The sequence below is a fragment of the Parasteatoda tepidariorum genome, chromosome 5, assembly GCF_982258835.1.
Source record: "Parasteatoda tepidariorum strain Cologne lab strain chromosome 5, Ptep-v5.0, whole genome shotgun sequence".
Lineage (NCBI taxonomy): Eukaryota > Metazoa > Arthropoda > Arachnida > Araneae > Theridiidae > Parasteatoda > Parasteatoda tepidariorum.
This window is the reverse complement of record NC_141759.1, coordinates 115,792,548-115,819,221: the sequence shown is the minus strand read 5'-3', so window position 1 is coordinate 115,819,221 and position 26,674 is coordinate 115,792,548. Positions and strand designations below refer to the sequence as shown.

General features: G+C 29.2%; 2 protein-coding genes across 8 annotated transcripts in view; both read left to right on the top strand.

Moving 5' to 3' along the window:
- The window catches only part of LOC122271333 (mitochondrial potassium channel ATP-binding subunit), a 41,223-nt gene extending 38,221 nt beyond the window's left edge, over positions 1–3,002 (top strand). For all 4 annotated transcript variants that reach the window (XM_087164891.1, XM_087164881.1, XM_087164879.1 and 1 more), the window contains one exon: positions 2,753–3,002. The gene's annotated coding sequence lies outside the window, so the exon portion shown is untranslated. The remainder of the gene's footprint in view (positions 1–2,752) is intronic.
- A 2,779-nt stretch (positions 3,003–5,781) lies between these two features.
- The window catches only part of LOC107437128 (integrator complex subunit 12), a 29,049-nt gene continuing 8,156 nt past the window's right edge, over positions 5,782–26,674 (top strand). Inside the window, exons 1-5 of one of the 4 annotated variants that reach the window (XM_016049029.4) lie at positions 5,782–6,145; positions 7,632–7,814; positions 13,867–13,968; positions 21,176–21,381; positions 25,114–25,180. In XM_016049029.4, coding sequence (XP_015904515.1) covers positions 7,656–7,814; positions 13,867–13,968; positions 21,176–21,381; positions 25,114–25,180 — 534 coding nt within the window. In that variant the 5' untranslated portion in view covers positions 5,782–6,145; positions 7,632–7,655. Of the gene's footprint in view, positions 6,314–7,631; positions 7,815–13,866; positions 13,969–21,175; positions 21,382–25,113; positions 25,181–26,674 lie in introns of all 4 variants that reach the window. The other 3 variants (XM_016049030.4, XM_016049031.4, XM_016049032.4) reach the window with 3 other exon arrangements.

Below are 26,674 nucleotides of genomic sequence, written 5' to 3'. Positions count from 1 at the left end.
AAAATGTAGCGTTAAACGTTTAACGCAACCTTGTTGGAAGTCGCATACGAAGTATAACTTCAAAAAAAAAAAAAAACTCCTTAGAAAATTGCTTAAGATATTCAAATCGGACTTAAGTAGTTGTCAAAATAAGATTCACTGCAAAATTAAGAAAATTTTTAAAATTATTTATTTATTTTATTTAGTTATTTTTTTGCGTATATACGCAATATAAAAAAAACGTTAATTACACGTATTTGGAGCAGGTTTTAACAAATTCTTTTTTTAATTTTTATGTCGATAATTTTTTAATCAATTTAAAATTGATTCAAACGTTTTTTATTTCATTTTATTGAATTTTTTTTAATGTTATTAAAAAAAACGCAAGACAAAAAAATATTTTTTTTTTAATAAAAATGTTTATATTTTCAAAAATATTTAAGCTACGTTTACGAAGTTTAGTTCAATTATTGTATATAAGAACCAAAATAATAAGTTAAAAATTTATTACTACATTTTTTTGTCATAGGGTGTTCAAAAGCATTTTTTTCGTTTGTCATTCATTCTCGGTGCCTCAACCCTCAAAAAGCTTTAAATTTCATTGATATGTATAAGAAATCGCAGGATCTAAATTTATTATTTGAGTTTCTATGTATTTTCTAAAAATATAATGAAAAATAGTTAATAGTCACTTCATGTCTGACGAAAATGCATTTAAGAATATTTTTATCAGCAAGTAAGACTCCTCAGTTCAACCTCTCACTTAATTGCTGGCAGGTCACCCCTACGGACGCCAACCCGAAGGGGTGTGCAACCCGCGTGCACAACCCCTCTTTAACTCCCTATATCATTATCTCCTTCATCATGGCTGCAGCTTCTTAGAGGGGTGGGGGCTGAAATCCAGGTGCATCTAAAAACGGATTAATACCCCAAGACACCTTCTCGAAGGAATTATCTTTTAAACTCCAGTAATTTCAAAATTTATTTATTATTTTTATTTCACTTTTTTAAGAAGAAATAAAACAGCTTTAAATAACTACATACAGTGGGTAAAAAAGGTTTCCGTACGGTCACTAAATTTAAGAATGAATGAGCATAATTTGTAAAGTGTTGCATTTTTTTCTTTAAAAACTGTCTATATGTGGTTGTCTATAGAAAGAGATTTTTATAAATTTTCATTTTTACGAAACGAGAAAAGCATATTATTTGAAATATCTAAGGTAAATTGAAAATTGCAGTGCAAAAAAAGTTTCCGTACGCGTTATGCAAATTCTTTCTGACGTGTTTAAAACATGCCCGCAGTAGTAAATTTTGACGTTAGAAAGTTGATCGTCTCAAAATGGAAATTACCAGAGCTATTCGGGAATTAGTGATTAAATTGCGAAAAGACGGATTATCCATGAAAAGGATGAGTGAAATGACTAAAAAAATCGAAGTCTACTGTGCAATAATATCATTGAAGGATATCGTCATTCAATTGAGGAGAGAGATCGATCCGGGAGGCCGTCCAAATTAATTCGCGTCCATCATACGTCAAGTTCAAGAAAATCCACGAATTAGTGCACCGCGGTTGGCAGCTGATTTAATAATTAGTTACAACATTAAGGTCTCAACTCAAACCGTGAGAAATGTCATTAAAAAAAGTTGTTATCATGGACGTGCGGCCCGGAAGAGACCCTATATAGCAAGTCATTATCTTTTTGGGAATCCATTCTTTATAGTGATGAATCAAAATTTAACATTCATGGGTCAGATGGCCGAATAATGGTGTGGAGAAAACCAAACAAACAAATGCTAACTAAGAATTAAAGCGGAACTGTGAAGCACGGTGATTTGGTGTGGGGGTGTATGAGTGCTTCTGGAGTAGAAAATTTTAAATTCATCGTGGGAACTATGGATCGATTTGGATATCTGGATATTCTTAAACAAAATGTGTTATCCAGAGCAGAGAAACTAACTCTTGGAACTGGATTTACTTTTCGGCAGGACAACACACCTCTAAGATTTGGCAAGAAAGGTGCCTTCATAGCCCTCCCCAGTCACCCGATTTGTGGGAAGAAATTGGCCGACAACTTAAAAAATATGACATAAAAAACAAAGTTAAACTCAAAAGTGCCATTATTAGCATTTGGTATAATATTTCTCCAGAAGCAACAAAAAAGAACTTGTAGGGGTAATGCCAAAACTTCTAAGAGAGGTGATAAAGGCCAAAGGAGGACCCACTGATCATTAAATGCAATTTTGTAAATGTATTTTGGATTTTTGTAAACTTTTTTCGTGTGGTAGGGCACCTTACGGAGACTTTTTTCTCCATGTTTACGGTATTTTTTAAGTTTTTAAGATTTATTGTTTAATTTTGTCAGCATTATCATCCTTTTAATATGAATAAATATTGCCCACTGTACATCAGACTGCATATAGCTATTCGCTTTTGTATTTTTTCAGCTATTTTATTACTTCAGCTCTTTCTTTACTCTGTTTTTTTAAGTTTAAAATCAGTAAATATGAAAATTCAGAGTATAACAGTTTTGGTTGTACCTATCATTTCAATTAATGTTATTATAATGCTTTTTTAAATTTATTGTTGTGTTTTTGTCGGAGAAAATTTCTTGGCACTATTCGTGGAAAGTCATGGATTTGAATATCTGAAATGTAGCAGATACCCTGCATATAAAAGTTTCTTTTATGGCTAAGCACTATAAAACTTCATTATCATTCTCTAATTGTAAAACTGTGTTATTAAAAGGTAATAACAATTTACTTTTTATTGCAGTATATGTATCGAGAGCCCTTTAAAGAAGCTAAGTCTGAAACGTCTACTGAGAAAAGATACAAGAAATAATTATATTAATGTTATTTTTTTCACTTATTGCAGAATATATCTAAATATTTTACTTATGCCCCTTTGTGAAATTAAAATATAATTCCGTGTGTGTCCTCCTTTACTTCCGAAAACAAGATTGACAGAACTTATTTAAAGGAAGAAAAAAAAATGTATTTTTTAAATAAAGTTTTATTTCTTTCACATTTATTAATCAAAGCTCAGATGAAAGTTATATTATTCACTGAATAATAATTAATTAAAAACAATGCAACTAAAGAGTTACTGTTTCTAACTTAAAGTGGTTAAAATTAATATACAATTAATACAAACTAATCAGTGAATAAAGATGTTATACATGGTTGCTTTTAATCAAGCCCAACACCCTCATAAATTTGTGGATCTAAGGTCTGGTTTGTCCTTAAGATATCGAATAAGATTTATATCTAAACAATTTCAGTTATATAAGCATTACACTCCTTTATTTTCCTCTTCGCTGACTAATCCAAGATGGTTACCCTCCCTCACACTGAAGTGATGCTTAACTTCGGTGATCTATTGGGAACTTACGATAAGCTCTAGTACTACAACTATTTATTATTAATAGTCGCCTTTGAGGGGTCATTCAGCGAACACTAATTTCTTTTCTAATTTTTGGATCAAAAGAGATTGATATTAATACCAAATCAAAGGATGTATGTCAAAATTTTCAAAAACATACGTATGTTAAAAAATATTTTTTTATTTTGTCCATTTCCCCCTAGATAGCTAGCACTGGTGTCGCTAAAATTAATGATAAAGCAAATAATATATGATGCGGGTTAAAAAGGAATCGGTGTATTATAGTCTATTTCAGTTATTGGCATTATTCTCTTTCGTTTTCTAATTATTATTAATTGCTGCATTTGATAGACACTTTAATTAATTAATTTTTGGTTCACAAGAGAACTTCCTTGATATTAATACTGAGGATTGGCGATCGAAATGGGCTGCAGGTGACGTAGAGCAGAACTCTCTACCTATGGCAACACTTCACATACTTTTCCCATTAGAATAAGGAAGTATGTTAATTTCTCACTTGATTTTCAAATAGATTAAAATCTTTTAAGTTGGAAAACTACATTAAACATAGCTCTAAAGAAAAGTATCGCGGGTCCCGCAGTGGACTGATCGTTAAGACACGGTTCCTAGCAGATCACCGAAGTCAAGCATCACTGGCTGCGGTCAGTGTGCGGGTGGGTGACCACTTGCATCAGTCTGCGTAGGGACCGAGGGTGTGCGGTATGGGTCCTCGTTAAACTGTTCTACCGTAAAGTGCTCGACTTATCGCGCAGGTTGTCGGGCTACCGAAGCTGGGGTCCCATCCCCTCCGCAGAGGATCAAAATTGTGATGGCATGTCTTCGGATCATCCTCAGGGATGTTTCCCAGACCGTCGCCAATAGCCCATTGTGCAGCTCTATTCCGACGTAAATTAACAACAAAAGTATCGCGGAAATTTTAAAAAATATTTTTATTGAATAAAAAGGAAAAATATTAAGAAAAATTGATTAGAGGATACAGGGTTCAAGTTTTAATCAAAACAGAGTTGTTCCGTGGATTCACGCATTAATTAGAGGAGAAGGGGCTCGAGTACCCAAGTGAAGGTACTGGGTTCAAGTTTTAATCAAAACAGAGTTGTTCCGTGGATTCACGCATTAATTAGAAGAGAAGGGGCTCGAGTACCCAAGTGAAGGTACTGGGATTAAGTTTTACGCAAAACAAAGTTGTACCGTGGATTCAAGCATTGATTAGAGGATACTGGGTTCAAGTTTTAATCAAAACAGAGTTGTTCCGTGGATTCAAGCATTAATTAAAGGAGAAGGGGCTCGAGTACCCAAGTGAAGGTACTGGGATCCAGTTTTAAGCAAAACAAAGTTGTACCGTGGATTCAAGCATTGATTAGAGGAGAAGGGGCTCGAGTACCCAAGTGAAGGTACTGGGTTCAACTTTTAATGATAAAATGCAAAAATGAGTTTTAATGATAACGTTAAAATGAGGAAATTCGAAGTCAATACGAAAGCCGTTATCTCCCCTTAATATTGACCCATAATATTTATATTGGAACAGGTATTATATTACCTAGTATATATAATACCTGCCAGAGGAAATAATTATTGGCCTAAAAGGGGGTCCTATATGTTACTATGCATGTATATGCAAATATAATAGCGTTAAAATGAGGAAATTCGAAGTTAATATTATGTATTACAGCATGACCCGTTTCCTCTTTTTATTACAACACGGGGATTGCCGAGATTGAACATTTCACAATTGGACACTACTACAATTTGTTTGTAACTGACTTGGACAACCCCCCCCCCGATTGTTTTAAACTTTTGTATTGCGGAGATTGGGAAATTTTATAATTTGAATGAATAAAAATTTTGCTACAACAGATTGTGTTTGAAAACCAATTCTCCGCGGATGCAATGCAACAAGTCGTGTGGATATGCGTCTGCCATTTTTTAAGGATGAAACACATCGTGAATCTTCTCGTTATAATTCTGTGATTTTATTTATTATCATTATTAATTTTTTTTTTTGATGGAGTCATGGTGCTCAGGTATTTTGTTGAGAGACTGTATGTCTCCCTGTGTACGATATTTTCGCATGTGAATAAGGACAAGAGTACGGATAAACATTTACCCTACAAAAGGCTCGTGAATCTGTTTTTGTCCCGCAGTGGACTTATCATTAAGTCACGGTTCCCAGCAATCTCTGGCTTCTTTCAGTGTGAGGGTGAGTGACCGCGTGGATCAGTCTGTGCAGGGACTGAGGGTGTGTGATATTGTACCTCGCTTAACTATTCTACCGTAAAGTGTTCAAATTCGAGTGCAGGTCGTAAGGCTTCTGAGGCTCAAAATCCTGATTGGCATGTCTCCGGATCATCCTCAGGAATGTTTCCTAGAACGTCACCAATTGCCCATTGTGCAGCTCTAGTGTGACGTAAATGAACTTCAACAACAGCAACAATAATCTGTTTGTCGCTCGCAGATAAAAATAGAAATGGCATCCAGCATGAATAGCCTTTGTTTCAATTCTTCCGCCGTTCAATTCTTCAATGGCTGCAAGCTACAAACTTTTCACATAATTCTAAGAATATTGTCTATAGCATCTTTAAATTGGCAAAAATAGACAGCATCAATCGTCATGTGGCCGGAGATCATAATAATAATAGAATAAAGAAAACGAATTTTTTTTATATATTTTTTCACGGTGGAATAGTGTAACATTGATGAAACTAACTTTTTTGAAATTTGTTGAATGGAATAGACTATATTAATCAGAAAATTCCATTCAAACTGGTGAATAAGTTTCGGAACTTAATATATGTATAAATATTCTTATATCGCTTTGGACTAACCAATTCATAAGTTTGCATATTAGTTTTAAAATATTTTTCTTGTTTTAAATCTTTTTAAAGATAAAGTTATGCATATATATTGAAGTTAAGCTACGAGAATATGTTACTTGTATGTATTTGTGACTCTTGTTTGCGCGGAATGGCTAACTTTTCATTTGAGAAGTTCATGACATAATTTCTTTTTAAACTTTAACTAGATTTGTGTAAAAGTTGGATTATTTTTAATTTTTCTAAAGAAAAAATTTAATTTTCTGCTCAATTTCATAATATTTTTTAAAAATATTACTTATTGGTAATTTTATTATAATACCGCTTATAGTCTATTAATGATTTAGTTAATATTTCTTTAAAAAATTGGTAAGATTTCCTTAATTCTGATTTGCTGCAAAATAATCGCTAAGTCATGAAAAAATTAAGAAAAGGGGAACAATTCAAAAGTTGTAACTCCTTAGCAAACCTCTACATGTTGTTCTTTTTTTTTTTTTTTAAATTGCAAGTTTAAATTCTATATGACGCCTTGGCCATTGTAATTGTATCAACATATCACAATATGGAAAGATTCCAGAAAAATATTTTATGAACATAAATGTTGTTGTGTATCTTTAAAGTTTATGTCAAGAAAATTTAAATTTTAAGTTAAGAGTGATATACTATTTCAAAATTTTAATTATGGAGAAATTTTTCTGGAAGAAAACATTTGTTGTTAAACATTGCTCTGTTGTGGAAGAAAAATAATTTCAGTGTTTTATTTTAAGTTCTTAAAATGTAGAACTTATTTTTAAGCAAATGTGAAATTCGAAAAAAATAAAAAGGCTAATGAAAAGTTTATATCTAATCCAGATTGTATTATAAATAGTGAGAAATAATGAAGGAAATAAAAATCTGTTGATTTCTTTTCAGTTTTACTTAAATTTTTTTTGTCACCTATGTATGTGTAAACCAGACTCATAACCATAACAGCAAAGCAGACAAAAAAAGAATAAAGGGGTATATTTCCATATCATGATCTGTTCCGCCAACTACAATCACCAAGAGGGAACATAGATTGTAAACTTGTATTTCTTTAAAAAAAAAAATTTAGATGTTTGCCCAGAAGTGGCTACGAGTTATATGTTTCAAGTCGGTGTTAGTTTCTCGTGGGCCACTGCCTGGACTTGGCAGTGGCCCAGTTGCAAAGACTTGGTGATTATTCTACCACAGATCACGATATGAAAATCACCCCGCAAAAAATTTTGCCTCCCTTAAATTAAATTATTATTTTTAAACATCTCTTTAAATGTTCCAGAGATGTTACTTATCATTAAAAATTCTTTTTCATATAATCTTTATTTCTCATCTTATTTTTAAAAAGGCAATTAATCAATAGAATAGAATCTTTTTAATGAATGTTAATTTGTCTTTTCTTAAAATAGTTTTTTTCTTTCTAGTGATATAAATTCTAAATCTTTGAGATGACGTCTGAATTTGACCCTTTGTTTATCAAAGGCCTGAGGTTACTTCACTCCAAAAGTAAAGATTCTACTGACCAGCTGAAGCAGTTGCTGGATGAAATGATTCTTCAATCAAAACAATCAAATTCTAAAGACAAAATATACACAACTGTTAAATTGGTAACAAAGAAATTTTTTTTTCATTTTTTGTGAAGTTTTGTGTATGTTTAATCGCCTATAAGTGAAAGAAATACAAAAAGGTACAAGTTTAGAAATTAATTTTAGGATGATTTTGTATTTATTTAGGATAACTAATAATAATCTGTTCCAAATGTTATCATGCCTTGAAGTAATAGACAGGGTATCTGCGCTCCTAGAAAGTCATGAATTTCCATATTGAACTAAATTAGTCATGAAATGTCATGATTTTTTTAAAAAAAATCATGGAAAGTCATGGATTTAGGTTGCAGAAAAATCTAATTTTTAAAATAGTATTTACCCCTCCCCCCCAATTTCATGGTATTCCCAATATCTGAATTTGTAACGAAAACCACACTCACAGTCGATTTTATTAAAATATAAAATGTTTTTATCCTGTTCTTTAAAAATTATAGTGTTTAAAAAAAAATGAAAGAAAAAACATAATTTCTAGAGCTAATCATCTTTTAAACTTGAACCGTATCTTTTAAACTGTGATTTCAGAATTTGTGTTATAATTTATATTTTATTTTGTTTCATCAATTTAAAATTCTAGCTGAAGCAAGCCAGTCATTGGCAAATTTTTTTGTTCTGAAATGAGAGCAGAAAAATCAGGAGTATTTCTTTCCTTTCTGATGAACAAGAAAAGTATCTTTAGAATATAATTCTGCAGAAAAAAAGAAAAATATTTGCCTTTGTATTTTCTTCAGCTATTTTATTGCTACAACTTTTTCTTTACTCTGTTTTTAAAATTTTAAATCTATAAATATGAAAATGCAGAAAATAACAGTTTTGGTGATACCTATCATTTCAATAAATGTTATTGTAATACTTTTTTAAATTTATTGTTGCGTTTTTTTCGGAGAGAATAGTAACTTCGTTTAGTCATGAAAAGATCTTGGAATGAGTCATGAAAGGTCATGAATTTGAAAATCTAAAATGTAGCAGATACCCTGAATCGAGCACGCTAACTGGCCAATACGAAGAAAGAAAAAAAACGTACTTTGAAAAATTAAAATATTTTTAATGTACTTATTAAGTAAGCTCCTGTGCTCGTAACTTAATTATCAATGGAGAATGAAAGAAAACTATCTAGTTTTCACAAATAACTCTATCCCACTGTATATTTCATTACATACAAGGTCATTATTTAATTAAAATAGGAAAAATACAGTTGTCATATTTCTACAATTTATTTTTTCTGATAAAATTGTTCTAATACAATTCTACGATCCACATTTTTTTAAAAGGCATTTAAATAGCATATATTTGTTTGTTTTTAAATTTTTGATTGATCATCTGGATTAATTTTAGATATAAATTTTTCATTGGAATTCTGGATTGATCATGAGTAATTTGATTTTAATGAAATTTAGCCTAATGGATACATATAATTTAGTTAATAATTCTAGTTTTTAATTTGAGCCGGCCGAGTGGTTAGCGTGACTGCGGAGCCATTGGCCGTGGGTTCGAATCCTGCTCAGGGTATGTGTTCTTTGTCCTTTCTCTCTCAGTGTTCTTTGTCCTTTCTCTCTCTGTGTTCTTTGTCATTTCCTCTTTGTGTGAATGTGACCCGCCCTATAAACGGGTTTGTGGTTGTGTGACTTGGGCGACGCTGCTTCACCGCCGTGGCTTCGCCACAGGTGCCCTCTGGGTAACGAGAAGAGAGTAGCAGTTCTGGCATTTCTGTAGCCAATGGGACAAACCCCAAGTGCCCGCCATTAAAAAAAAAAGTTTTTCATTTGAAAATTGTCCACAATATGTAAATACCTAAATTTTTCTTAAAAAAATACCTGCATATATGTAGTTGTAACTTTTTTTCCTAATTGTAGCAAAATAAATAGATGAAAATAAAAAAATAAACACCAATGAAAAATGAAGACATTAAGAGAGAACAACGCAACCAAACCCTTTAAAAAATACTTTTTGATGAATTTTTTCAAGGATTGTGATAAACTTTATACATTTTTCAAATCTTATTATACGTATTTTTCTCTTGATTTTATCATTGTAAAAATCGAAAAATTCAAGGAATAGAAGCTAAAGCATTACAATACTTATAACTTTTTTAAATTATCCATAACTTGCTGTAGTATAAGAACAAATAAAAAAAAATTATTTCCCTTATGATTTTTTTGAACTACGTGAATGTTTTTTGTTGTTGCTGCTTTTAGGATTTTTAAAAAGTAACTTGTTTTTTTTTACAAAATCGTGTGTTATGCTGAAATATGCATAAAACATGTCCTTTCGTTTAAAAACCACATTATCTTACTTAATCCTTTTCTCAGTAAAAAAAATAAAAAATTCCTAATAACTGCAATCTTTTAATACCACAACCTTGAATTTAGTGCAGAATAAATTCTTTTTTTAGGGATTCACTCTACATCTGCTAAACTCATTATCACATAAACCTAAACTGTTTTATAGTTGCTAAAGTTTTGAATTCATTAAAATTTGTTATTATTTCTCACACTTTCTTTTTCCTGCCAACTGATTTGAATGTGTAACACTAAGAAAAAAAGTCTTGGCAATAAATTAATTGCGAATATCAATAATTTTTTTAACCTTCCTTGATAAAAGTTATACATGAGAGTCGCATTTTTGATTTCTTGGTGGGCGGAGTTATCCTGTAGGACTTAACCCTGAAGTCCTGCTCATTTTCGAAATTTATTATGTATTTTGCTTACATAAAAAAGAAGAATTTCCCTTTACTTTGGAGATCTATACAACGTGAATAAAATGCTTCTTTTCCATAATTTTCAGCAGTTTCAAGTGCTAGTCTTGTCCTTTTTCTTGTTTATCTACCCTCATACATTTTTAGAGAATAACAGCCAAAATTCATCTCCCTTCATTTTGGGAAAATTCTTTGGCTACATTTATTTCTCAACTACCTCTTCGCAGTCTCCAATAAAGATTATTACAGCTAAATAAATTGCAATTTTATGTGTATATAAATGTTGTATATTTTTACCAAAATATTTTAGTACACTGATCTTAAAATTATTGAAAAATGCAATAAAAATTTAATTTGTATAATTTTTAGTGTGCTGTTTCTCCTCAACCTTTCAAATGATACCCTAAAATCCCAAATGTATGCTTCGTATATTACTTTGTATATAAGTTGCTCCCTTAGCTTTTAAATTCAATTGAATTGCATTAGAAAATACAATTATTACACTTTACAATTATACAATTAGAATACACTGAAAAAGTCCCTATTTTTTATTTAATTCCTCAAATAGTTATTTTTTATAAGAGTATTAGCTGAAATGTCATTTTTATCTTATTTTAATACATAAATTATGTGTATTTTATATATTAAGAGCTTGAAGCAAATTTATAATATGTGAGTATCAACTACAATCAATGCTCAATTTAACGTCTCCTGTTTCCTTTTTTTACAAAAAAAAAAAAAAAAAAAACAACATTAACCTGTAATTGAAAATAGTTTATACTTTTTTGACAAAATGATAATTGATAAGACGAAGAATGTTATATTAAAGAAAAACTTATTTTATTTTATTTGAATATGCATTAATGTGTATAGGAAAAAAAAAGCTTGATTGAAATTGAAAAAAATTTTACAATTACAAATTTGTATACATTTTTATTCTATACTTTCTTCTGTAAACACAATGTTTCTGTTACGTTAAATAAATAAATGTTGTAATTAAAAGTATCTTAAAGCAAAATATTAGTGCTAGGGAAGTTTGTTGCCCAAAGCTCGAAGAAATTCTGCCACATGGTCTTCAGCTTGAAAATTTTTTTTGTTTCTTTTTCTTTAAAAAACAATATTTGTTATTTTAAAAAAACTCATTTATTATTTATTGAACTATACAACTCTTACACACTGAAGTGTTAATGAAAAAGTAAATGTTTCCAACTCACTCTAGTTTACACAGAATCTAAATGAAAAAAAAACCCTTTTGAGAAGAGGAACATACACACATATATATATGTGCACATGATATATGTGCGTATATATGTATGCGTATATATATATGTGCTCATATATATATATATATATATGAACATACACACATATGTTTCATATATATATATATATATATATATATATATATATATATATATATATATATATATATATATATATATATATATATACATATATATATTAATAGGCTAGCAATATTTTGTCTCGCTAAAAACTCCCAAACTACGCAACAGAATTAAACAAATAAGGTGTCGTTTTAAAGGTATTGTTATGTAGATGTGCAATAAGGTCTTAAATTATGAAAATTTCCTTTAATTAATTAATAAAATTAATAATTTAGTTTCAACCAATGAGAATTCAGCAAATTATTTTTCGGGTGGTTCGCATAAGCATTGTTTCCGTAAGCATCGTTTGATTTAAAGCATTTCTGAATTAATAGATTGATAAACAAAAATAAGAGTGGATAAAAAAAAACGGAACTGAATTTCTTAAAAAAAGAATTCAATATCTTTAGTTCCTTTGATAAATTTTTAGTTTCATGATAAATTTTTTGTTTCGTTACAATAGAATGGCAATGGCATTGTGCGAATATTCAAACTAAAACAAACGTGCGAATATTCTAACCAAAACAAACTTTCTACAAACAATTATTTTGATTTGAGATTTAAAACGATATCTTAGTTATTTAGTTCTATTTTTATTTATTTAGTGCCTGCTGCCTAAATAAAATGCCTGCTATCAGGCGTCGAAATATCTCTGGCAGACGTCAGAGAAATGAATGGCGGAATTCTAAACGGGAAAGCATTTCTTATTGAGATATATTCTCTGCTACAGCTCCAAATTTCTCAGCTACATGAAGAAAAGATAATCAAATTGTGAAGGGGGCAGAGAAGTGTATAAATTTCATTAAGTAATTGATTTCAATGTCTGGCATTTTTATTTCAAAATTTAAATTTGTTAAAATGTTTTTATAAGATTGCGAAGCAATATGCAATGGAAATGCGAAGCAGTTCTGGGGGTTGGCGAGCGTAGTGAGCAGGGGGCGGAGTCCCCTAGTATATATATATATATATATATATATATATATATATATATTTAAATATCTTCAACCCTATGGCAGAATTTTGTCGGGCTTTCTGCGACAAAACTCTCTGGCACTAATATCTTTCTGCAAGATACTTTTAATAATAACAAGCATCTAAGTTACTAATTTAAAATAACAATAGCTCTGTGTTTACAAAAAAAACTATAATATATATATATTTTTTAATTGAACATGTAATAATTTCTTTTTAATATTATGGGTGATATATTTTGCAGGGAATGCACACATTATTTCCTTTTTCGCATTTTGTGAATCATCACAATAAAAAAACAATTAAAAATGAAAACCACACGCGTCGGACTCCTCAAACGCGTGTTTCGAGATCAGGTCGTAATAAATAATATCGTATAGAAAAATATTGGATTTAAAAACTATGGGGAAATCAATACAAATAACTGTCAAAAATTAGATAGAATTATTGCCTTAAAAAATAAATACTTAAATGCAGGATTCTGATTTTTCGTATTGTTTGAAATATATCAGGATATTTAAAAACCACACAAAAATCGATATCAACGACGGTAAAAAATACGATCGAAACGTTACCTCGATTTACAATACTATCGGGGGGAATCGAATGCGTCAAAAAGTTATTATCTAAATGCAGGATTCAAATATTAAGTGTACATTTCTGTTGAAAAGAAAAGTTAAATTTTTTGCTTTTCGAACGAAAAGTCTTTCTGCGAGAATTCTGTTGCCGTGTCTCTGTGATTCAGCCACGTGGTGTGCCAAAAGGATCTTCAATAAAATAATTTTCAAGAAGTTTTTGATAAATGTAAGGAGTGCTTGTAACATCAGAGTTTTATATTTTTAACCTTATTCTTTCATTGAAACCAGTTGGCATTAAAGTAAGGCCTTAAAATAACCAAGTTGTACTGCATTTATAATTGGGGGAAAATTCTTGAAAAGTTCTTAGTTAGGAGAAAGAAATCTTGTTATTTAATATTAAAAAGAAATGCATTTTTTTGTCACAGGACGGTGAGAATAAACTTCATATAAAAAAAGCTTCGTCTGTTGAAACTGCAAAATACTCCTCAGAAGATAACAGGAAGTCTGAAAAGAGAAATCTGGAAAAGGTATTCTATTTAAGTAATAATGTTTAATTTTTATTAGTTATAGCAACTGTGTTATTGGATGCTTTCAACAGTTGTTACAGAGATTATTCTTTATGAGTGCTGAATTTAATTATTTTGTGAAAAATAATTCCATTTAATTATATATTTCAGTATTTTTCTAAATTTATGTTATTTAATTTAACAATATTTTTTTTACTCAAATAAAATTTATATTTATTCACAATAATATATCGTATCCAATAATTATCTTTATGTATAATCAATATATTGTTTTATTGGTATGTTAAGATATTGATCGTGATATTTTTGTATTTGCTACTTTTCGTTATCGATAAAGAGCACGATATTTTTGTATTTGATTTTTATTGTTACCATTAAAGATCCCATTATGATCATATTTCGTGTGCCTTTATGTACTGCAGGTAGTCGACGGCCACGCCTCTCTAGACAGGGGGGCTCGAACAAATTAATTCAAAATATTTAAATTAAGACATATTTTATACTTTCGCATCATTTTTCTCAAGTGTGTTTCTAAGAAGCTTATATCACTGATTTTGATACCATTGTTTGCAGATTCATTATAATGTAAATCTAAATTGCATTTTGTACTGTATGGTACCACACATTGTAAGCTTAAAAATTACTTCTGTTATTAAGAAAAATTATTGTCGCAGTTACTGCTCTTTTAGAAACGTTTTACGCAAAGATTATTCGATAATAAACTTTGAAATTTCACGTACATTTAACAAAATGCGTAAAGAATATTTTTATACAAATTTTTATGCAAATCGTTTGCATCAATTGTCTTTTGAATCATCTAAATGTTAAATTCAATTTTTTCTTCTGTGCAACTTAATAGTTCAAATTTGCAAATAAAGTTATATAAGTGCATTGTTTTCAAAAACTTATTCTATCTAAAGATATTTGGCTCTGTTTTGTTCAAACTTCAAAATGGTTATGCCCATTTCGTTTAAAAAGTTTATGTTCGTTTCGTTATAAATTATTGTTACATAGTATAATTTTATAGACAAAAAAAGACTATTTTAATCGTGGGACTGGATGCTAATATATATGCTAATAAATAACGAGAAACGTTTGAAATTTCTCTCTATGATCTTTTACAGGGAACATCTATGTTTGGCAAGATGCTAATTTCTCCATTTGCGAAAAAGAGAGAGTCCATCTGCTCGAAATATAAAATTCAAACAATATAGCATAAAATTTTAAAAATTTTTTCATTTACAAATTTAAATTTGTGCCCAAGAAACGAATATTAACTAACTTACATTTTAAAAAATGGCTGCTGTTTGTCTGCCTGCGTCTTCTTTCCTCTGCAGAACTGAAAGCTGACTTTCCATCAAGATTTCTGCTGAAGCTCTTCACATGTTAGCATATGCCCTCAATGAATAACCTTTCACTCAGCTAATTAATTATTGTTTATCGCATATCAATGTGAAACATTCTTTCCTCTACGATTTAAATTTACTTTTACTGTTATAGTTATGAGTTATAAGTTACAAAAAATAAACACAAAAAGTTAAGGAAGTGGAGGTCCAAATTTAAAAAAATATAACTTTTCTTTTATTTCTCTGGTATTATTTAACCGAATTTGCTCTATTTTGTATTTTACCATTTAAAATTAAGTCTTTAAGAGCTTGCGATTTTTTTTTGTGCAAGGTTAAATGTGTGATTAAATGTAATTTTTTATAAAATATTTTCTTTTTTTAAATGTTTTTACTCTGAAGTTTTTATTTACAGTTGTAAATTTAATTGATTTTTTAATTTTCTAAATTAGTCTAGCGTTTAACTTTGATAATTTTTTGGCTTTTGATAGTAAATTTGATTTTTACATGGGTGTTCATAAATTTTAACTTTTGCGGTTTGCTTAGAATTTTATCAGTCTTGCTAGACTGGTTTACTTATGTGTTAAGTTTCTCTTAATGCATTTTTTTAAAAGTTTTACACTAACTTTTTCTCCCCCATTTACTCGTAATGTTCTCTATCTATTACGATAGCCTGATATAAATTTAAAGTTTTTCATTTGTACAAATAGTTCATCTAAAACTTTTTTCCGTAAATAATATTATCAGTCTATTACGATAGAGTGGTCTTAAGTTGTGTTTTCTCTCAAATTCCTTGCGTTAATGGAAACATTTATTTTTGAAAATGCATACTTTAACTTTTTTTTAGTTTAATTCGCACATAATCTCATTTTACTACAGGTAGCCTGAATGTTTTTTAGCGCATTTTTGACTTTCTCTCGAGGCACTAGTGTGACATAACCTGCTTTGCTAAAAAGGTTTTTTTCTTTATTCGTCGATGACAATTCCATTCAGACGTTCTCTAAATTTTAGACAATTGTGTGTTGTCTAAACCAAGTTGTGCCTTCTCTTCCCTTTTCCAACTTATTTCTCATTTTATTAATTTTCATTTTAAAATATATCAACTTTCAACACTAGTTATTGCACCCTTTGGCAGCAAAAGCTGACATACTTATTCCATTGCAAACCCTTTTAGCTGGAGTGCAGGGTTTTGCTTTTAGAAACATTTCTGTTGCGCTAAAGAATTTATTGATGCATCGTGTCTTCGAAACCGAAAATGTGTTTTAATGCTTCATTGGAATTAGGTGGCCAAATAGCCTGTTTTAATACATTTTAATAAATTGACCAATAAGTTATTTATTGCTTTTTTTTGTCCTTTTCACTTGATATAATACAATAGTCTTAATAGGGGCCAGGATAGCCTAGTTGGTAGGGAACTGGGCCCATGTCCGAGAGGTCGTGGGTTCGATCTCCCCTAGCGAAAGACTCCCTGTAGTAAATGGTGACTGATGCACATTAAATCTATCGAGTCGCAAAGTCCTCCATGTTCTCATAACAAATCAATACCTCTGGAGGTAGTGATCCAGGAGTTTCCTTGTCTTCTGGATTGGTTCAAAATGACAAGGCTAGAAAGTTGGACACAGTCCCTGTTTTGGACCCAAAACTGGGTTGACTGTTCAACGCCAGAGATAAAATAAAATTTTTTTAATGCAATTTTATTGCGAAACATAATTTGTATTTTTATTTGCAACAATTTGTAAATTCTATGTTGCAAATTCTAGTCATTTTCCAATCACTTTATAATAGTTATTATAGATATTTATAGGTTTTATTTTTTTGCTGCAATCTTCATGATTTTTCAAATTTCAATATATTTCATAGGCTTTCTCAAATTTTGAATTTGAGTAATATTGAAAAGCTAGATTTCTGAATGTTCCGGCGTAAATTCGAGTGGTTTTCCAACCTTTTTTTTCCCTTCAGTTATTAGTTATACCCCCCCCCATTTTCACATCAGTTGAGGTGCTTAAAATACGATTTGCAAATATCGAATGGGCATTATCAGTTTTTTTACAAGTGTTTGCACTTTATAAAAAATTTCACTTTACATTTAATTAGCTGCTAATAATTAGTCCTGAAAAATTGTTGGCTTTTGATATTTGGTTGATTTATACTGGCTAATAATCCTTAGTGTGGCATCTGAAGGACTCAAATGAAACGGTGGTCTGATACAACTTGACCTAAATGTCCTAATTTTAAGAATTGAAAATAATTCTTTTCATTTTTCAGGAATTTATTTGTTTTTCATTAGGTATTATATTAAAAATTAAATGAGTGAATAACTTTTAATCTGACAAAAGGTTTTCCTGTTAAAATTGAATTCATATTTATATTAAAAAATGAACTTAAAGTTCAGTCTCTTATCCATGCCATAATCCTCTATGTAATTTATTTTTTATAAAATTAGTGTTTAGTGTACAGAACTTGAAATGTACTCAGATCAATAATTAATATATATTGTAATAAATATGTATTGATGTGGTGGTATTTGTCAGACAATTTTTATGGAATTGCATTTTAATTTTTATAGTAGTGCATTAGATATAGTAAAATGAGTATTGAAAGTTTAAATTTTCAAAACAGAAATATTCCTTTTGAAAACGAATTAATATTGTGCCCTTATAATTGTTTTTTAAATGAAAATACGCGTTAATGCTGTTAGTTACTTATAATAGTAATAATATACTTTTTTCACTAAAATGTTTTGTTTTTTATATAATTTGGAAGCAAAATTATTATAGTGGCCAATGAGTAGAACAATGTGCCCGCCAAGTACAGTTTCCAGTCTTGCCCTTGAATATAGAATGTCATTATACAACTATTTAGTTTATATAACCGATAATATAACTATGAATTGTTATCTACCTAAATATTGATTTGAAATCTTTAATGCCATGATTTAGGCAGATTTTTAGCTTAAGTAAAACTGCCTGACTTGAATTTGCGAAATTTTTATTTTCAATATTTGCTTAGGGGTCTGTCTAGGTTTTTCTGAGAGGCACCTATTTTGTGAAAATTTAGACATAGTTTGTGAAAATTAAAATTAAAAATCAACACAAAAATATGGATTTATGGTTTCTTATGAGACAGGAAAATAAAATTTTAAGAAAATGTATTTTGTGAAGCAACCGTTGAATTTGTGAAGGTATCGCTAAAAGGCAGTAAATTAGGCCCTGTTGCTGTAATAGGTGATTATAAAATCTTTTTTCTAAATGGAACTTTGTACATTATTGTAGTGTATAAATAATATCCTTTTATACTGACAGATTACGTTGGCTGTGATATGAATGCCTGATATCAATTCAGTCACACATTGGTGTATTTAACACAAGCTGAATGACAAAACTGCATTCCATATAAAAGAACCTGGCAGTTGGCAACGAATCTGGCATTTCCAACTACAAATCAAAGTGGTCATCTCCTGAATCCTGATGAGTTAAGGAGTTTCCCCGAAGATGGCAAATTTAGAAACAGAATTTAAATTAAAAATTTAGTTAAAGAATCAATTAAGCCCTTTACAAAAGCTTTTAAATGAAAAAATAGGAACAAAAAATTCTCTGTATAGCTTGAGAAATTTGATGAAACTGCTGAAGGATTCTTTTCTAGATCAAGTCAAGCTTGATGTTCAAAATGTCAATGCAACTAAACATGTGGAAGTGCTGATAGCCAGTTTAAAAGCTAAACTAAATAATTTGTTAAAACTCAACAGATAAAAGCTTTAAAGAGCTCAAAACGATGTTAAAAAATCATTTTAAACCTAAAGACTTAATAATTCCGAGCGATTATTTGTTTCTTAATCATAAACAATATGAGGGGTAAACGATAAATAATTTTTACTTTACGCACTTTTAACTATTCTCTGTGAATATTCAGAGAATATGTTTAACACTCAGCAGTGTTTTTGTGTCAGGTTTGAGGGATTGATCAATACTTGATTGATTATTTGAGGAAGATGACATTGATTTAGAAATAACCCTGAAAATAGCTTCCGCTAAAGAGAAGGCACAGAAAAGTGCAGTTGAAATCATGAAGGAAAACCACTGACGTCAGATCTCCGAAGGCGCGACAAAGCGAAGCTTTCTAAAACTCATAAAATATCATCAAGTGAACCATCAATTAAGTGTTCCAATCTGATATTGAAAGCCCTGATGTACTTTGTTCAAATCAAAACAGATAAACAGCATTTCTGTTTGAATCATAATAAATTTAATTGTAAGAAAATCAAACACATTGAAAAGGCATGTTATGCTAAGTAAAATCAGTCTAGGCCAGTAAATCAAAAACGATATTGAAGATAATTTCTGTGAAAATAATGTTAATGAAATAAGTAAGTACGAATTAAAATCAGATAATGTTTTCCTAAATGAAGAGCAACCTGGATACAATAACGGGTGAAATCGAAAGCAAACCAGTTCAAATGGAAGTTTATGCAAGCAGAAGATTTTTAGTTCAAGAAAGTTAGTTTCAAGAAATTTCAAAAAAGAAATTCATCTAACAAATCATCTAACACACATCTAGTTTTTTGGACTTGGTGATGCAATCATTTTGCTAAGATATAGTAGCAGTAAAAGTAGCATATTGAAACCAAAAATGAAACTTTTTATTTGTACTTAGTTAAGGAAGTTTTAGATACCATTTCAGGATGTCATTGTGGAATTGATTATAAAATCCTTTTGAATCGAAATCCTGATTGAAATTCCATTTTAATGTTTAAAATTTTAAATAATTTAAATTTGAAGCCTTGGTAGAAGAGATATTGTAAGGAAATTTTTGATAGTAAATTAGGTGAAATAATGTAGAACCAAAATTGAAGCCTAATGTGATACCAGTCATGCTAGGCTGGTACCTTTTTGCATTAAAAGATTGAGCAGAAAATGAAAGACTTGAAAACCATGGTATCATTGAAAAACATTGCAATAGAACTCACCTGTTGCTCACTAAAATGAATAAAGCAAAAAGATCTATCAGATTATATTTGCAGACTACTCAGTTACACTCTATCCAAATTTAATAGTAGCACAACACCAAGATTTAAGCAAATATTTTCATCCTTAAATGGGATAAGCAATTTTCTAATATTGAATTTTGAAATGTTTGTTTACAAATGATGATTTATCCAGATAGCCAAAAACTGCTAACAATAAATACAGGCCGGGATAGCCTGGTTGGTAGGGCACTGGACACGTGTCCAACAGTTCGTGGGTTCGATCCCCGCCGGCCGAAGACTCCCAGTGTATTAAATGGTGACTGTTGCACGTTTAATCTGTCTCGTCGCTAAGTCCTCCATGTTCCCATTACAAATTAATATCTCTGGGGGTACTGATCCAGGAATTTCCTTGTCTTCTGGATTAGGTTCAAAATGACAAAGCTGCGGAGTAGAACACAAGTAGTCGTAAACCCATAATTGGGTCGGATGTTCGACAACGGATAAAATAACAATAACAATAAATACACGTAAGATAAGGCATTTTTATGTAAGTATCAAAACTCTGTTTTATGCCTGGCAACATTAAATTAATTGAATAAATGTATATTTTTGCACTATAAAACCAGGGTTGCCGCTCCACTGGGAAAATCTGCAAAATAGAGGGAATTTTGAGTTTTTCCTTACAAACTGGGAAAATACAATGAATTTTATTTCTTTTTTTCGAGTTTTAAAAGTGGTGACCAAAAAATAGTATATCTAGACTTATATAGAGAGCTCAGTGATTGTCCATTTAATGCTATATATATTGTGTATAATATGTACAGGGAAAACACCTGAAAAATGTGTAATCATTATTTGTATAAAAATTCCTGTTGTAATATTATAAAATGAATCTTTGCAGTTGAAACAAGATAGCATGGAGAGTGAAGCAAAAATTCCAAAGTTAGAACCTCCTCAGGTTTATTCCTATTATCCTTCGAGTCCTCCTGACTTACCAAAGCTTGACCAGTATGTCACTAAAAAGGAAGAAGAGACAGAGAGCAGCGATGATAATGCTGATGCGGATGATTTTGCAATGGAGATGGGTTTGGCTTGTGTTATTTGCAAGTATGTTTCATTCCTATTAACAAGGCAATTATTGGTTGAAAAAGTTTTAATGGTAAAGAAGAAATTTTACTAAAAAGCAAACTTTTATGTATGGTGCGTAGCCAGGGTTGGGTTTTTGACGTCAAAAAGTGGTTTTTGACATGACAAGGGTATAATACTGGTTTAAACCGTCAAAAACCCGTCAAAAATGTCAAAAACTGAAGTTTGCCAAGAAAATATATAAACTTCAAAACTACCAACAGTTACCATGCATTATATTGAAATTTAATTATACTATAGGTAATCAGCAGGTTTTAAAATATTTTTTAATTAAAATTAAGGTAAAATAACAGATTTAAAATCTCAAAAATTAATATTCAAATGCATGTGCAGAAAAATTTTGCACAAAAATTTTTTAAATATTTATATTTTGAAAAAAAAATTTTTTTTTGATACTTAAGAAGATTAAAAGTTTATTACTATGCATTTTTGACATATAAGGAACATATAACTAATATTTATAAGGAACTTACAAGTTATGTTGTATAAATACAAACTTGATAGAAGTGTATAAAAAAAATTTTAATGTTATACCGAATATCTTTATTATCCAGTATGTTAATTTAAATTTAAAAGTAGTTATATTTGTGAATAATGATAAATATAATTCATATTGTTTATTATATTTATTTATAATTATTACACTTATCATTTAAAAACAATTTTTACCTCTTAATTTTTTTTTCTCCACTTGTATTAAGAATACAAATAATGCATATCTTGAAAGCAAGAAGTAATTATTCAACAGCTGAATATTTAGATATTCAACAAAACTATATAGTATTCAGCAAAATGAAATTCACAAGTATTTGGATAAACTAAATTTTCAGCATAGTAAATGAATAGGCTGAATATACTGTAAATCGACACTAACTACTCTGTGTATTTAACAGAAAGCACTTAAATTTGTAATGTCTTATGTTAAAAAGATTATTAAGAAGATTTAAAAGAATATTAAAAAGATTTTTCTTTAAAAGATGTCTAATGTACGAAACTGCTAATGTTTATCTTTAAAAATGTCTAATTTTTAGTATAATCTATACTATACACTAAATTTGGTTATAAATAAGTTTCTTAATAATATCACTGCAGATTTTCAATAACACATGAAAATGAATACATAATATTACAAAAGATGTGAGCTTTCAAAAGTACAAGATTTTGGTTACTATTCAAAATATAAGTGTTTCTTCAAAATTTTTAATTTATTTTTTCTAGAACATATTTAGAAACACTATCCTTTATAAAAAAATATATAAATTTTATGCATTAATTAAATTTCACATATGAATATAGGTTTTTGACATTTTTGACAGTGAGGTTTTTGACGTGACGGATTAAACCAGGGTTTAAACTGTCAAAAACTGTCACATGTCAAAAACCTGCCAACCCTGTGCGTAGCATTGTAAAAAAGTACTTAAAGGTGCTTATTTTCATTATTTAAAAGCCCTTAAAGGTGCTTTTTTTCATTATTTAAAAGCCCTTAAAGGTGCTTTTTTCATTAGGTGTTTTTAAAAATGCTTAGTTTTCCCTTTTCAAAAATGAGATTTTTTTGTTACTAAGAAGCAGACTTTTATGTATGGTGCGTAGCATTGTAAAAAAAGTACTTAAAGGTGCTTTTTTCATTAGGTGTTTTTAAAAATGCTTAGTTTTTCCTTTTCAAAAATGAGGTTTTTTTGTTACCATGTCGATTTTCGCCAAGTATTATGCAAAAGCGTGCTTTTCACGCAGTTCTATTCAACATTTTCGCAATTCATTTCGGCATATCGTCGGTCCATAGCGTATGAAAGCACCAATCTTTTAACATGCTTGATTAAATACTTGGGAGTCCGAATGTGCGTCTACTGAGCTGAGTTCGGTGAGATTATTGCCTTCTCGTGTGCAACTCTGCTGACTTCATTTTCCACCCTCTGATATTGAACCGAAAAATCTCTCGATCATTCTTTAATGGCTAATATAATCAAGAAAAGAATTCTTTGTCAGAAACTAGTTATTTTCTCATGATCATCTAAAGTCTTTGAAAATTATTTTGCATTTTGTTAATGTGCTTAAAAATATTTTTTGAGTGCTTAAAAAGTACTTAAAAGGTGCTTATTTTTTGTTGAAAGATGTGGCTACGCACCCTGTTATAGATTATGTAAAGAAATATGATAATTATCAGGCATGAGATTCTTCTAACTTTTCAAGGGAGTTTCTAACTTTAGAAAAGGAAAATTTTGGATTGTCAAATGTCTTCTTTATACATTTTTTTCGTTTGTTACTTTATTCTTTTTTATCTTTATTTTTACCTAAAGTTTAACAGTTCGTTGGACTGTCAATGTATACACATATTAAAAATAAGAATAAAACTTCAAATAAATATGTTAATAAATGACTTGTTTTCTTTTCAAAATAGTTTCACACCCTTTTTTTTAATATTTAATTTTCATAATTTGAATAGCGAGGTATTTTCAGAAATTTTGCCCTTTTCTCACTTGAATAATGAGTTTCTAATTTGATTTCGGTCTTTACTTTCTCGTTATTTTCTCTTTTGTCAATAGCTGTCTCAATAATAAGTTGTGTACTCACCTGATATTAATGTACTCACTTAGAATATTAATTATTTGGAGAATATGTAATGATCTAAATGTTTTTTCGTTAATATATATAATAAACTTAATGGAGAATGAAAATTTCTTTTATCATATCATAGAATCAGTTGTATTCTCAGGTCTGGAGCGGCATCTAATCTAATTCTTAATTTGATTTTAGTGCATGTATAAACTGAAAATAAATTAGCTGAACTATGATTTCCATGAAATTAAAAACGAAAAAGGACGCAAATAAATGTAGAAAATGTTAATCGGAGAAACATACTTCTTCCATTGTTGAGTCCGGTTATTTTTATTCCATGCCAAATAGTGCAATTTTTCAGAAATACGTATCCTATTTATAATTAATTTATTTTATTGTTATTAGAAGAAAACATTGCTTTAAATTTTCAATCATCATAAGAATTTTAATTGAATGTAATTTCGCAAAAATAATGAATAAATAATGGATTATTGGAATTATAAATTATGGAATTAAATAAATAATGGGATACTAATTCGATACAGATTTAGTTGCAAATTTTAAAAACCATAACTGGTTAAATAAAAATCCCTAACTCTCGGAACCCCCGCGACACTTCCACTGAACCCTAGGGTTCACCATTTGGGAACCATTACCCCAAATGAATGCAGCATCACATTCTTTTTTAAACTTGTAAGATCTGCAAAACTTAAATATTGTTTTGTATTCTTTTTGATGTTCTTTCTTTTTCTGAAACTTTTTCAAAAATAAATGAATAAATGTCTGCTCTGCTGGATACATTAATGCTTTACAACTGAGTTCAATAATGATTACAGTTAGAGATTTTCAAATTAATAGCAAAAGTTTCTTTGGAATTATTTTTTGGTTCAAAACTACAATGAGAGGGGCAATTTTGAAATTTTGTTAGCAGCTTATACGTGCGTTTATTAGGATTTAATGACTTTATTTATTCAACTGGTTTTAATTAATTCATTCTAAATGTTTAAACTGTTTCTAAATATTCATATATATATATTATATATATTATATATTATATATTACATATATATATATTATATATATATATATTCATATATTCTTTCGATTGTCATTGTTTCAAATATTCATTTTTATTTACAGTCAAATTGAGGTAACTCAAGGGAATCAGTTAATAGAATGCCAGGAATGTCACAGTCTTTATCATCAGGTTGTAATATTTTCATTTTAAATGTATTGTGAATTGTTACTCAACTATAAAAATAAGCAATGTAAATGCTCAACTTTTATATCGGTTTTGGGTTAAGTCAGGCAGATGAAGATGCAAAAAAAAAAAAAAAAAAAAGCAAGGAAAAATTTTTTTTTGAGGAGAAGAATAAAAATTATTTTTAAAGAGATTATTTTTAAACATTAAAAAAAAATAATAAATTTAGAAGTCAAAATCAAACAGTAAAGAAAATTTATAATCTCCTTGTTAGCTCACACGACTATATTCGCCAAAAAGAGTGCTTTCTAATACTGTCTTAATATATCCGAAACTAAATGTATTTAAACAATAGTATTGTATTGATATATTTTTACTAACTGTTGTATTGATTTATTTTGCTTTGGTATTTTTTAAAATCTTTTTAAAAAGTCTTTTTATTTATTCTTTTTCTCTTTAAATATATTTTTAACTTATTTTATGAGTTCTATGTGCTTGCTGCCTATGTGAAGTAAATAAATCTTTTATTATTTTTCTTTATTTTCTTCGTTAATCTCTCTCTTTATGTATATATATATTCTAATTTTACTTTAAATATATGATAAAACATTTTCACAAAAAAAAAAATTGCTGAAAGTTCATGCTGATGTGTGTAATTAAATAAAATATAAAAAATTATGTGTCATAATATGAAATATAATAAAATATTAAATATTTCTTTTAAAAAAGAAAATATTCCATTATTTTACAGAATGTAGTTTTTACATAAACAGCAATAAAATTCTAAGAAAATAGTGTAAAAATTCTGACAGATTTAAAGAAAACACATTGAAAATATGGGATTAATTTTCTGAGTAATAATTTCCAAAATTACAAAAGACATTTGAGCGCGAAATGAGAACTTTCTAATGTTCGGAATAAAAAGATTCTTGAGAATCATTTAAAATTCCAAAACTCCTTTTTTTACACATTTTTTATCATCAAAATTTGCACGCTTTTTGGGGTCTAATTTTCATTAACTAGTTTATTAATTGGTTCATTTCATTTCAATATTATTATTTATTTATTTTTTATTTGGTGCTGATTGATCACTTCAAAAGCTATTATTATCTTATTATATTATAAATATTTTTTCCTCTGAAGGTAGCTTAAGATAAAAAAATTTATTTTTTTATAGAGGTACTTATTTTATATAAAATTGAATTATTGTAATCAATATTTAACATTTGTGAAGATTGTCGTGTTATTTTAATTTATTTTTTGATATTTCACAACCAAAAGTTCATCTTCTGCGGAGATTTTTTAAAATTTTTTGTCTTTGATATTTAATTATGGACACAAGGTCTTCAATGCCATCAGTTAGACACGCACTAGTCTGTGTAACAAAAACAACTGTTTAATAACTCATTAATTGATTGTTTGAGTGCTAAATGTTGATTTGGGAAACATGAACAAGACAAATAACAATGATCAATGTTATGAAAGTCAGGTTTCAGTTTA